Source organism: Pagrus major, chromosome 22 (genome assembly GCF_040436345.1).
Source record: "Pagrus major chromosome 22, Pma_NU_1.0".
NCBI lineage: Eukaryota > Metazoa > Chordata > Actinopteri > Spariformes > Sparidae > Pagrus > Pagrus major.
In genome coordinates, this window is record NC_133236.1 from 11,416,909 (window position 1) to 11,429,336 (window position 12,428).

The window sequence follows — 12,428 nt, forward strand, 5'->3', positions numbered from 1 at the left end:
TCATCTGCTTCCTGTCTTTGTCTTCTTATACAAAAGTGTGTTTAGCTCCATCTGAGCCATCATCTTCCCTTCTGCTCAAACTCACTATCTGGCTCCTGAGGATTAAGGGGAAACTTTGAATATTTAAAAATTTCAGCATGACAGTGGTGGAAGTAAAAGATAGAGAACATTTAATCACTAAATTGCCACTTTAAGCAAAATAAAAATCTGCATTAGCAACACAAAACTTAATTTCTCATCTCAGTTGCCTCAGAAAAAAATATGGTAATAACATAATCATCATTTTAATTATTCCTTTTATTATCTCATGAGCAACACTCGGATGCTTCAAGGTTATTTTTGCGACTGGATTCCTGTAATCCCCCCCCCCCAGGGAGAAATAAATCCAACAGCGGGACCACTTTTCAATATCTAAAGCTGACCTCATGTTTGTTGTCCACTATTATCAAACAGCCACTTATCATGACTCAGAGGGTGTATGAGAGATGCAAAACCCCGTGGAGAAAATCCATGCAGCTCACCATGAGTAAAACAGCATGTTTTTATCCATTCACTGAGAACATCTTCCAATTAGAGGTTACTGGCTGTTTACTGTACATTCAGAGCTTTATAGCGGTTATCCATGTAGTGTAAAAGTTTTCACATATTGATGCTATACAAGGCAACGTTATATTTCACTTTGGGCTGCTCAGCCATTAAACAGAGGAGAGTTTTCAGTGGTAGAAGTGCAACAGATTGGAAATTACAGCCCGTAGAGATCGGTGCTGTGACATGATGGGATTGTTGGGACTGAAAAGGGGATTAACGCCATTCCCAGATGGTGCTTTTAGAGACCTGCAGACAGGTGACAAGTGATGATTTCTGTTTCAGTGGTACAAATACAGCTTTCGGAAGGAAAACAAACAGAGGAAGTTTTGGTAAAATATGCAGTCAATGGACACTGACTCTAAAATCGTGAACCATTTTACATATTCTATAATAAAAGATATATTGTTGTTATTGATAAGTTGACTTTCTATTGCTTCTGACTGACTTTCTAATATACATCAGTTCCATAAAGGACCACTTTGGAAACCCCAAGCTTCAGTATGTGATGAGTTGGGAATGAGACTTTTTTTGCTTGAAAATTAACTCAAACAATATATCGATTATCCATCTGAAACGAGTCAAAGTCACCTTAACCCTCATTGAAAAGATTTCTGCTGTGTGTGTGTGTGTTTGTTGGTGGCAGTGTGTGTGTTACCTGAAGGGCATCATAGTACATCTTCTTTCCTTCCTCATCAGTCCTGTCAGACATGAGCCAGGCCTTCAGCAGGTACTCATAGAAACTGTCACCTAGGCCACCCACAGACACGTGATCTGCAACACACAGATAAACAATGATTATGACACACACACACACGCACACACGTACGCACATGCACAGGCCTCCCACATGTATGCTGCATTAGATTACAACTGTTGGACCACATATAGATCATCCTCACATGTCACAGAGCTGGATGTATGTGTGTAATATAGAGAGAACACACCTGCAGTGTGTGATATACTACAGTAATATGTGTGTGTGTGTGTGTGTGTGTGTGTGTGTGTGTGTGTGTGTGTGTGTGTGTGTGTGTGTGTGTGTTTGTGGTGGTGGGGGGGGTTGCTTTCACAGGTGAGCCTCCAGCCAGTGAAGGCTCATCCATATGCATGTGTCATTAACAGAGTCCAGCCCTGTTTGTGGAGTGCAGAGATTAAATGTCAGCTGTGATCATCTTGAAGTGAAGAGAGGGGAGGCTGGCGGAGAAGACGGTTTGGTTTTGAGCCGATAAGAGTACCCCACCCTCAACGATTGATTCCAGGAGCACGAGCATCACAAAATCAAGAAAGACTACAAATAGAGCATCAGTGATCTGCCAAATAACACTTCAACTGTCTGATTATAGACGTCATGAAAAGTGATGACAAAAGAACATAATCGTAAAGTGAAATCTGACTTAACGCCTCTTATCAACACCTGGTAACATAACAGATTTTTGCATTAACCTACCAGACATGACTTGTATGTATGCACAGTTTAAAAAAAGACACAGGCTAAGTAAGCATCTCTGTGAGGCTGTACTGCTGAGATATTTTTCAGACAACATTAGGCTGCAAACATCCCAAGGTCATAATTTATTCAACAAATCCCATCACCATTGCATAATTTCTTTCTAGATGAAAACCCCTCTCTGACTAAGATGAGCATGAAAGCGTTTTTTTTTTTTCCTGAGTTCTGTTAAAACTCGCTGTTTCTATTCAGCATTCCTAATTGAATATGTCATCATTTGCATAAAATACTTGGATGAAAACACAGTCACTGGCTGTGGTTAAGAGTGTCAGCTAAATGCCAACAATTATAACTGTGGATGTGCTCTCGGTAGTTTTATTCATCAGATAATATAAAGTAAGTAGAGCAGAGGTGCAGGTCCATATTTAACCATCGCAGACACTAACAGCCCTCCAAAAGAAGGCCTGGGTATCAAAAAAAAAACACACCAGACAGGACTGTAATAAACTCTGAAATATATCTAGAGGTGTAAAAATCCAAATAATAAAACTGGATCAAAGGATTTCTAATTTAAAAACACAACTTGGGAATCATAAGAAATATGCCCTGATTTTACGTAGAACTGTGACTGGCCTGAGCAGACATGATACCTTTACAAGCCGAAATGGGCACTAAAGCAGTTAAGCATGAAAACTAATTAAGTTTAATTAATTCAAAACTGAATTGCTCATGAGCTGACAGCGGGGGGAAAGAAGAATCTCAGCAGATTCTTTAAAGAGACTTCTTTTCTGATGATTTCAGTTCGACTTCCACCTCTGCATGTGTCTGTTCTATTGATTCGACACAACAGTCTCGCAATAATAAATCACAAAGAACACGATGCTTCTGTCCTATTTGTATGCAAAATACATTTTCAAACAAAGACAGTTTTTAATCCATTATTGGTGTAATTTGCCTAAACTCTACACTTGCTGGTCGGAGGCTTAAATGAAAACACAGCAGGCTAAAAGGTTCCTGATGTTGTGTTCAGTATCCAGAAACTTGTAACAAGATTTAGATATGCCATCACTGAAAAATGGGGGGAAATATTACTTTATATTGTTACCAGGGATGAGGGAGTACACCATTATCTATCCTGTATCTGTTGAACCAACTAAATTACCTGTATCTGTACTTGGAGTGGGTGGGGCTTAAACTGGAAATGGGTGGTATTTATCATTTCATAGAAAATTATTTACAGAAAAGCCTCAAAATTGAGTTTCAGTTCAATGTTTTTGAGCACATGAGTATTTTTGGCTATCTTGCATAGAGTTTGACAAGGAAAAACTACAATACTCACACTTTCTGAGAATATATATCTTTTTTGTTTAATCTGCACAAAAAAATGGCCATGTGCCAAACATTTTCTTGTCTTGGTAGAGCTCTTCTCGCAGGCTCCACTGGATATGACATGACCTAATCATCTCCTGGCTGTAGCTTCATATTTGCCGTTCAGACAATAAAGTGGTGTGAATTTCTTCATCTGACTCCATGTAAGAAAGAACTTTAAGAACTTGAAAATTTGATATCGAAGCTATGTTGACGTTTGTCCAATTTCTGCTCTCTAGTGGCCACAAATCACTTTAGCAAGCAACTTGGATGGATGGAAAATGGATTTTAATGTCCAGCCCTTCTGCTGCCACTTGTCCATGTCACTTTCATTACATCTACTCAGCTACTGCTCTACTTCGACATGACAACCGGCATTAGGAGAGGCTTTTACTGCTGGATTCCTGTCCTCAACTATACCTGATATGACTTCTGTAACTCCATGTGTTCTCTCTTTTTTCCTGAACACCTCCATTCTCCTCTTCCTCAAAGTCTCACCTCTATCATTATCATCATTACCTGTTCAGCTACACGGTTTGAAGGGTCTGATAATGGATTCAAAATTATACCCTGCTACTGCAGCCCATCAGAAACATGGAGACGTGACCAGACACTTGTGCACACACTGATGTTAAAGATAGGAATCAGGGCTCAGTGAGTATGAAAATACTTGATACTGGTAAAAAGTGGGCTGCAGAAATGTAAAGAGAGTCGACAAGGTTCAAATGGAAAGAGATAAGAAGGTGAGAGAAGAGTTGACATGCCATTAATGCCATTCAGCACCACGTTTCCGACACTGCCTCCACTGATAATATGATGCAAAATAAATCAACGTTGTTTCGCATAACTTGAGCAATTGACATCACGATAAGTCAATTGTCAACAGTCATCACAATGTGCGTACTATGTGATATGGCGAAAGAATTAAGTCTAAGCTTTTTTATCAAAAAGTTGAATACTCTGGCTATTATGGTTTATATTTTAAATTGATTTAAACAGGATCATGTAAATGACTGTTCATATTTTATTTTCTCAGTTGCCAGAGATGAAGACTTCTAAAATAAATAACACTTTATTTATATGAAATGTTTCATACAAAGGAATGCAGTTCAGTCTTCTTTACAAAGAATACATTTAGTAGAAATTATAATGAAGGAAAATTAAAGATAAATAAAACTGAATACCGAAGCAGTTAGAGGAAATAATCTGAATATAAATAACGCAAATTGACAAGAGCATTTTTAAAAATCTTAAGTCTAAATGGTAATAAACTAATAGCTGCATCACCGTCAGGGCTGCAACTAATTATGACTTTGATTACAGATTCCATCTCTGGCAATTTTTTCAAATCATTTTTAATTGTTTTCATCTGTTAAATGTAAGAAAAAAGTGAAGAAATAATTACAAATTCATCAGAAGTCCCAAAGCCCAAACTGATTTATTCAAATTGCTTGTTTTGTCTGACTAAGAGTCTAAAACCAAAATAGATCTATTTTTTATGATAGAAGATGAAGAAAACAAGCAAGAATTCACATTTAAGACGCTGTAAACAGTGAATTTTAGGCATATTTTAAAAGGACAAACTGATTATTAGAATAGTTACTAGTTCATGGGCAGATTCTGAATCTGAGTGGGAGCCAGTGAAGGGATTATAACATCAGATGGATATGTGCATTCCTGGTTTTAGTCAGTATACATTACAGGTGTAGAATAGTTTTCTTTGAAAGGTCAGTATAAAGTGCATCGCAAACTAGACAAGTTGTTATTTGCATGCATTAATGTGTCATCTTGGGAAAGAAATTGTCTAACATTGGTGATAATGCAAATTAATCTTTCTGATATCAGCCTCAAAGTACAGGTACCTGTTAAGTCAAAGATTTCAGTCTGTGAATTTTTTTATTTCAATTCCAATGTATTTAGGTGTGAAATTACCATCTCCATCTTTCTCTGTATCAATTATATTCTTCTGGAGGAAAATATGAGCAAGTCCTGCAAAACTGTGGCAACAAGGCAGAACACATTTGGCCAGATTGATGTTTATAACAGTGAGAGTTATAATAAAACAAGCAAAACTACCAAAAAAAGAAAAAAAAAGAGAAGTCCTTGATTTGAGCCCTGCATCACACCCAAAGTTTACTCCATGTTTAACCAGTAAAAGACAAAAAAGTCAGAGAAGACCAACTGATCTTTACTGCCACTTAAAAAGGATGGTCCACTGTGTTAAAAGCAGCTCTAACAAGTATCCCAAAAAACTAAATCTGCTTTATTGTGAGTACCAACTCAACGACAAGAATACTGTATGTAGTTCTTGGAAGAAAAATGAGAGCAGCACTGTCAGTGTTCAACATTGTTCAACTATGGATGAGGGTCTTATTGGTGATGCTTAGTTAATGTTGTGTAGAGGCTACTATATGTCATCTGTGATACATTAAACTATTTTTGTGTTTACATGTCAGCTTAGGTTACCAACAGTTAGTTTACTAACTACAATAATTGGTGAGTAGTGTTACAAGATTTTCAGGGTTTGATAACCATCTCAGAAAATTTCATAGTTTCATGGTATCATGGTATATGGTATTACAAATTATTATAATCATTATCATTCACAATGACCCTTAATGGAATGAAAACAGAAGGGTTTTATTGTTGAACAAACACATTTATACCATGGTATACCTTGAAATCAATATACCGCAACAACCCTATTGATGAGTTAACCATTTATGACTTACTTGTATTCAGTTTAAATTAGGTATTTCCTTGACACACAAGCACTGTACAAGTGGGAAATGCAGAAGAAAGGCATGACAGAAGAATTTTGATTGGATGTGATAGAGGAGGGAGGATGACTTACGTTGGCCCCACTGGCCACTGTTGGGGTTCAGGTAGTTGGGGTACAGCCCCTGGGGTTTGTCCAGACGATTTAGTACTTTCCGGATATTCATCACCTAAGGATCAAAGAAATAAAACACAATTGCACCAATTAAAGCTCACATTGAAGATATAGTATGTAAAGTGATTATATGTAACAGAAAAGTGACATAATATCTAGGGTTAGGGTTCAGAGTGTAAGTGGAAATCATGCACAAACACAACCATTAAGTGTGGAAAAAGTAATGTTATCTATGCTCATCAAGTGTATTCATTACCTTCTGTGCAAACTCAGGCTTCCCTGAGAGTTTGCTGAGGTGCATGAACTCTAAATGCAGGGTGCCGTACTCCGCCAGGATGCTGCTGCCACCTGATGCCCACGGCCAATTTCTACCGATACCACTGGACAAAGACAAAAAGAGAAGGAGGCAGAGGTTTAACAAACAGAACAATAAAAAGACACATGAAACAGAACTGGTGTGTAATACAAGGAGAAGACTTGAAAATTTGAGCAACACACAGCCACCTTATCTTGTTCTTACTTGTGAGTAATTATCTATAATTCCTACTAATACCCACATGTGCTTTTTGGACAAAACACAAGAATACAGCATGAATCATGTGAGAAAATCCATTCATCATCCACACAGCAAAACCTGCTCCTCTTGATACTAAAGTGACAGCTGACAGACGCGACACATCTTCAAAAAGTCAACATGTAAAACTCTCAGTGACTCAGCAACTAAAACACTCCTGTAATTTACATTTTTATATTTTAGAAAGCCATTAATATTCGTCCTGTTTTGCTTTAGTGACATTTACAAATAGATTCTTAAAATGGATACCGACTGAGAAACATCAGTGACACTAAAACTGAACTTCACACTCCATCTGTCACATTTGTGGGTGTATTCGTTTTGTTTTTTCACACACTTGACTCTGGCAGCACATCTCATCCTTGTTGGTGTCCAACTGTCAGTCAATCAGATCTTCCTGGACCCTGCCCCTCTCAAGTGGTGATGAGGTTGCATCGACTCTTGGGCCATATGTGAGTTACTAACCCTGTCATGCTTGACAAGGACAGAAGACCTAGTGACAGGGCATGTGTGTGTTGGATCATTAGAGCCACTGACAGATCACTTCCAGGCTAAAGAATGATGGCCCTGGTGGTGTCAAGTAACTACTCATGAATACATATTAAGGATTCACTACAGCGTGAAACACACACCAGGGTGTCTACACTACAACTGCATGTAGACACATGGACACATGGACGCAAGCCGCACACACGGGAGGTGTTCAATAAATGAGGAGGAAGGAGGAGGAGATGGAGTGTGATTTGGGAAAAGTGCCACACACACACACACGCACATCTTTTCACAGAGGTGGATGAACATACTAATTATCCCCCCTTCAACTCATCATGCTGCACAAGCCATAATTTGTTTCCCATTACACCACGGATTTAATCAAGTCAACCAAACACAGGATGGACCACAGCAGCACGAGGCAGCGAGCTGAGAGACGCAGATCAGGGTCAGAGAACATAACTGGTGAGTAAAAATCCCATCACAGGAGAGCCTCATTAAACTGGGAGCTGTGTGTTTGTCAGCTTTAGACGGATGCAGCCATTAAATATGGATATTAAAGTCTATGATTACTTGCACAGATGTTTAATTTATTCATAGTCACATGGCTGACATGTCAAGCTGCAACGATTAATAGATTCATCGATAAATTGTCAAATATTGATTTACTCGCCAATTATTTTAAAAATCGATTAATCTCGAGTATCGAGTTATTTTTTAAGGGAAAAAAAGGATAAATTCTCTGGTTCCAGCTTCTTGAATGTGAATATTTTCTCGTTTCTTTACTCCTCTATGACAGTAAACTATAACTAACAATTTCTTTAAGGTTGTGGGCAAAATGGGACTTTTTAAGGAAGTCATCTTGGACTTTTTGTAGACCAAACAACTAATTGATAGATCTAGAAAATAAACAAAAGATTAATCAATAATGAAGATAATAATTAGTTGCAGCCCTACTGCATTAAAACTTTGATTTTGAAGGCCCCTGTGGAAAAAAAGTGGTAGTGTTTCCAATGTCAAAACTACAAAATATAATGTCAAAAATAAAATTATCTGAAGAAAACTCTCCTCCTGTTTCTTATTTATCGGCTAATGTACAAGAAAAGACAGACAGACAGACAGACAGAAAGAAAGAAAGAAAGACTAAATAGAAGTGGTTTATCTTCTCGCTGATAGTCTACCGAGGCTGTTTCATAATCAGTTAAAAACTCCTTGTTGTAGCTTTAAATACAAAATATACGCTGTGTTTCAGTGTTCAGGAGATCATTATTCCTTTATTCCCCAACACCCTCTCTTCTGCCTTCACTTCCTCTCAGTCAACCGTAGACTTTATCTGTATATCCATCTTTTTCAATCCTTTTATAAACCCTGTGATGGACGATAAATCCCTTCTCTTGGCAGGGGGTAGGCGGGGAGGCAGACACACACCTTTCCAGCTCACCCATGTCCACCACAATCCCTCCCAAAGCCCCACTGTGAAAAACACTAAATCCCAGTTAAGGAGAGCAAAACAAAAGACAGCAGGGAAAAGCTGCTGTGTAAACCCGACAGACACAAACCAATGAGGAGCAGACATGGAGTAGAACACTAGAGACAAAAAGATGAGGTTGTGTTTGGAATATCATTAATCTGGCCAGGGTGTCTGGTGAGTTTCAGAAAGATACATTTCAGGCTATGTGAGATCTGTAATGCTGGCTGGAAGTTAATTAGAAAATGGAGAAGTTTTAGAAACCAGAGCTGTCACTGCTGTTTGATCACAGATATTGAAGTAATGGAACTACTTGGGCAAAATAAGACACTGGGAGTTTACTTGAAGCAACAAAACCCTTCTTACAAATGAAAAGTGCAATCTTAAGAAGTGAAATGCATGCCAACAATGGGATGTTTTGCAGAAAACAGTCTTACTTGGTCTGGTATTAGCAGTAGCATAAGGTTGCTAAATGTTACTGTTGTGTAGATGACACTACTGATTTAGTTGGTTGACCTGATTTGTATCGAATGGTACCTGTCCTCAGGATCCGTCATTTCCATGCTTCCCTTTCATTCTGTATGTCAGCAGCAGTGCAATGCATTCTGCGTTGCGTTTAAAGAGACAGTCACATTGGCCGCTCCTTATTTGCAAGAAGTTGAGGTCTAAGCTACTTTATGCAAATCAATTGTGTCCATTGGGACTCGCTGCCTCTGGCAATTCCCAAAAACATTTTAACAACCGCTGTCGATCTAAAATGATGACAGATTCAGCAACTCCACGGCTTATTTCTCACCTCAGATGTTTTCAGTAACACAGTTGTCGGTCCAGTTGACAGTATACGAGTGAAAGCCTTTGTCCAATTAAATGTAGCCTGAGAGCACCTGCCAATCATTGTGCCAACGCCTAGTACATGCTCATCAAGTGTCCAGTGCTTGGAAGTGGCGCGACCCCTTGGGTCCAAAAACAGCCCTGTGTACATGTACCATAAGGATAGATATGCTGTACAGACTGTAAAACCTCTTGAGGTAAATTCGTGATTTGTGACATTCGGTTGTATAAATGTAATTTACTTGACTTTTACAATAAACCTTTAGTTGTAACTTGTGGCCACCGTGGTCGTTCAGCCAAAGATAGGCAGGTTTGCCTAGTCCCTGTGAAGGCAAAACAGTTTGCATATTTATTAGCCTAAAGTTGCGACTATTAAAGTTCAATTAAAATTCAAAGAATTTCTTCAATGTGGAGAAGAGATTGAATAATCAATATTGGATGCGTAGCTGTGTCTACATTAAAAATGTATAATCAAAGGTCAGAATTGGTTTGTCTTCTCGAAATACACCCCACCTTTATCACATGCATGCCCTGTCACTTCACTACACTACTGTTGTTTGCTCTGTTAAACTGAAGAAACCAGTAACAGACAATCAGGAAAACAAAGTATCTCAGTTACCCACTAGTACCTACTTGTATTACTATTTTTGGTTCAAAGCCACAGACAGCAAAATGGAAAATAGATCGGTTTGCAAACTATGTCAAGCAACTGCCTTAAAAGCTCTAACAGCAACATCTGAGAGAAGATGGTTTTGTGTGGGTTTTAAATAAAATTCCTCGATTAGTCTGACTCCTCACTGTAGCTCCTCAAAATAACAGCTTTCAGTGAATAAACTGTGATTGAAATCATGCATTAATGCTGGTACACCCAATAAAAACATTAGATCAGGGAGCTGACGCTGCTCTATTTTGAGTGAAATAAACTTGTTTCAAAGCTAGTGAGGGGCATTCATGTCTGTGTTCTGATGGAAACTCATTGCTGTTTCAGTCACTTCCCGCACTGGGACTGGAAACTGGCTTTCATCCATTGGCATACCGCACAATACAACTGTATTACTCCATCAGATGGGAGTCCACTGTTGTGTTTGACCACTGATGCAGATGTCCTGGTGGCCCAGTTTCAAGAGACATGTTACCAACTAACATTTACATCTACATTCCTTTTCTGACATGGGTCAGGATGTATAAAAACACTGTTTGCTCTAAGGTCTTTACTGTTATATTGTAAAGTACTTTAAAAGTGGTCAAGCTTTGAGCATATATTTACGCCGATGTCTCAACTAGCTTTCATCTGAATTTGCAGACATTATGTACCGATGAAAAGCAATAATATCTACTGAGGTCGTAATGGATGTCTCCTGTTGACTGTTGTTTTGTAATCTGAGTTGGTTTAATTTCCACAACAGTCAGGGGTAAGATGATTCATATTAAAAACAGGCTGAATAAAAAGTCTCACTCTCAGTCATCATGCGCTGATGAGCCTTGCTTTAGACCAAACAGCAGAAATGTTGAAAAACATCAGCAGTTCTCTTTGAAAACGAGATTGGAAATATTAATTAAATGTCACGGTGACCTAGAACTAGAGGACTTTTAAGAGATTATGCTAAGCTTTAGACCAGTGTATCAAAGCTGATATTGAACTTCCATTATAAATCAAGTGTTCATCCACCTCTGATAGGACTGATATGATGCTGTTTGTTTGGCTAATAGTGGAGTCCATGCCTGTGGATTTTAATTAATTTCCTCAGCCCATGTTTTATCCTGTTTCATAACTATTATCATGAAGAGATCAGGCCACTCACAATTCAATGAATGATGGTTTCTGTTAATTATAACCTTTCTTTGAAATATTCTAGGTCATTTTGTAAGTTTAAGAGGACATTTGGGTACTTTTTAAAGCAACAGCAGCCATACATGCGCGACAGACTTTAATTAATGTCACGTTTTTCAATGTAGACTAAGAGAGACTAACATTACATCAGAGATATTGATATAAGTGATCCTCCGCTCCATTAAATACCGCGCATTACTCTGGTGATAGGGTTAGAAAATATGGCACTAACGTAAAATCTTTCTGGTCCTGGGGTAACGTTTAATGTTGGGGCAGCTGATTTTACCGGAGGCTGACAAGTGTGGCATAAAAGTCATATCTAGTTTCATAGCCAGACCTCTCTCATCTGACTCGTTTTCAGTTTATCTAGTCTTGAATATACAATGTGACACCATCACCTTGTCCACAATAGGGAGAGGCTACTGAAGGCTATTGGCTTTTTCCTTCTCCCAACTATCGTTATTATATTGACCTTTAAAATTCCACTATCGGTTGACCTCTAATAGAAATCACATATTTTCTCCACATTATGCTTCCCTACTGTTCAGCCAAGAAACAAAGAACCAGGGGCTCAAAGGGTCCATGTGACAAATATGTATCCAAAGCCTCGACCTTGAAAAAACTAGGTTATTCCACACCGATGCCACTGTGAATTATGAGGGTTTGTATATCCCAGTCCTGTCTTGTCTATCTTGTTTGTCCTTTTTTTTGGGGTGTCCAATCTCCATTTTCAACCTCTCACACCCGTAGCCATTTCCTGGCCAGCTGTGAAATGACAAATCGTAGCCTGCAAGTTTTATACCCTCCAGTCCATTCTGCAGCGCCAACAACAGAGATTTTAATTCTGTGGTGCCAAGCAGTAACCTGGAAAAACAGAAAAGGCATTCCATCTCCATAAATTACCATGTCACACCAGGAAGTGCCCTCTTACACTTCTCT

General features: G+C 38.6%; 1 protein-coding gene across 1 annotated transcript in view; it reads right to left on the bottom strand.

Moving 5' to 3' along the window:
* The window catches only part of man1a1 (mannosidase, alpha, class 1A, member 1), a 163,848-nt gene that overhangs the window by 16,769 nt on the left and 134,651 nt on the right, over window positions 1-12,428 (bottom strand). The window contains exons 6-8 of the mRNA XM_073492518.1: window positions 6,550-6,673; window positions 6,255-6,348; window positions 1,244-1,359 (exon numbers count right to left, since the gene is read on the bottom strand). Coding sequence (XP_073348619.1) covers window positions 1,244-1,359; window positions 6,255-6,348; window positions 6,550-6,673 — 334 coding nt within the window. The remainder of the gene's footprint in view (window positions 1-1,243; window positions 1,360-6,254; window positions 6,349-6,549; window positions 6,674-12,428) is intronic.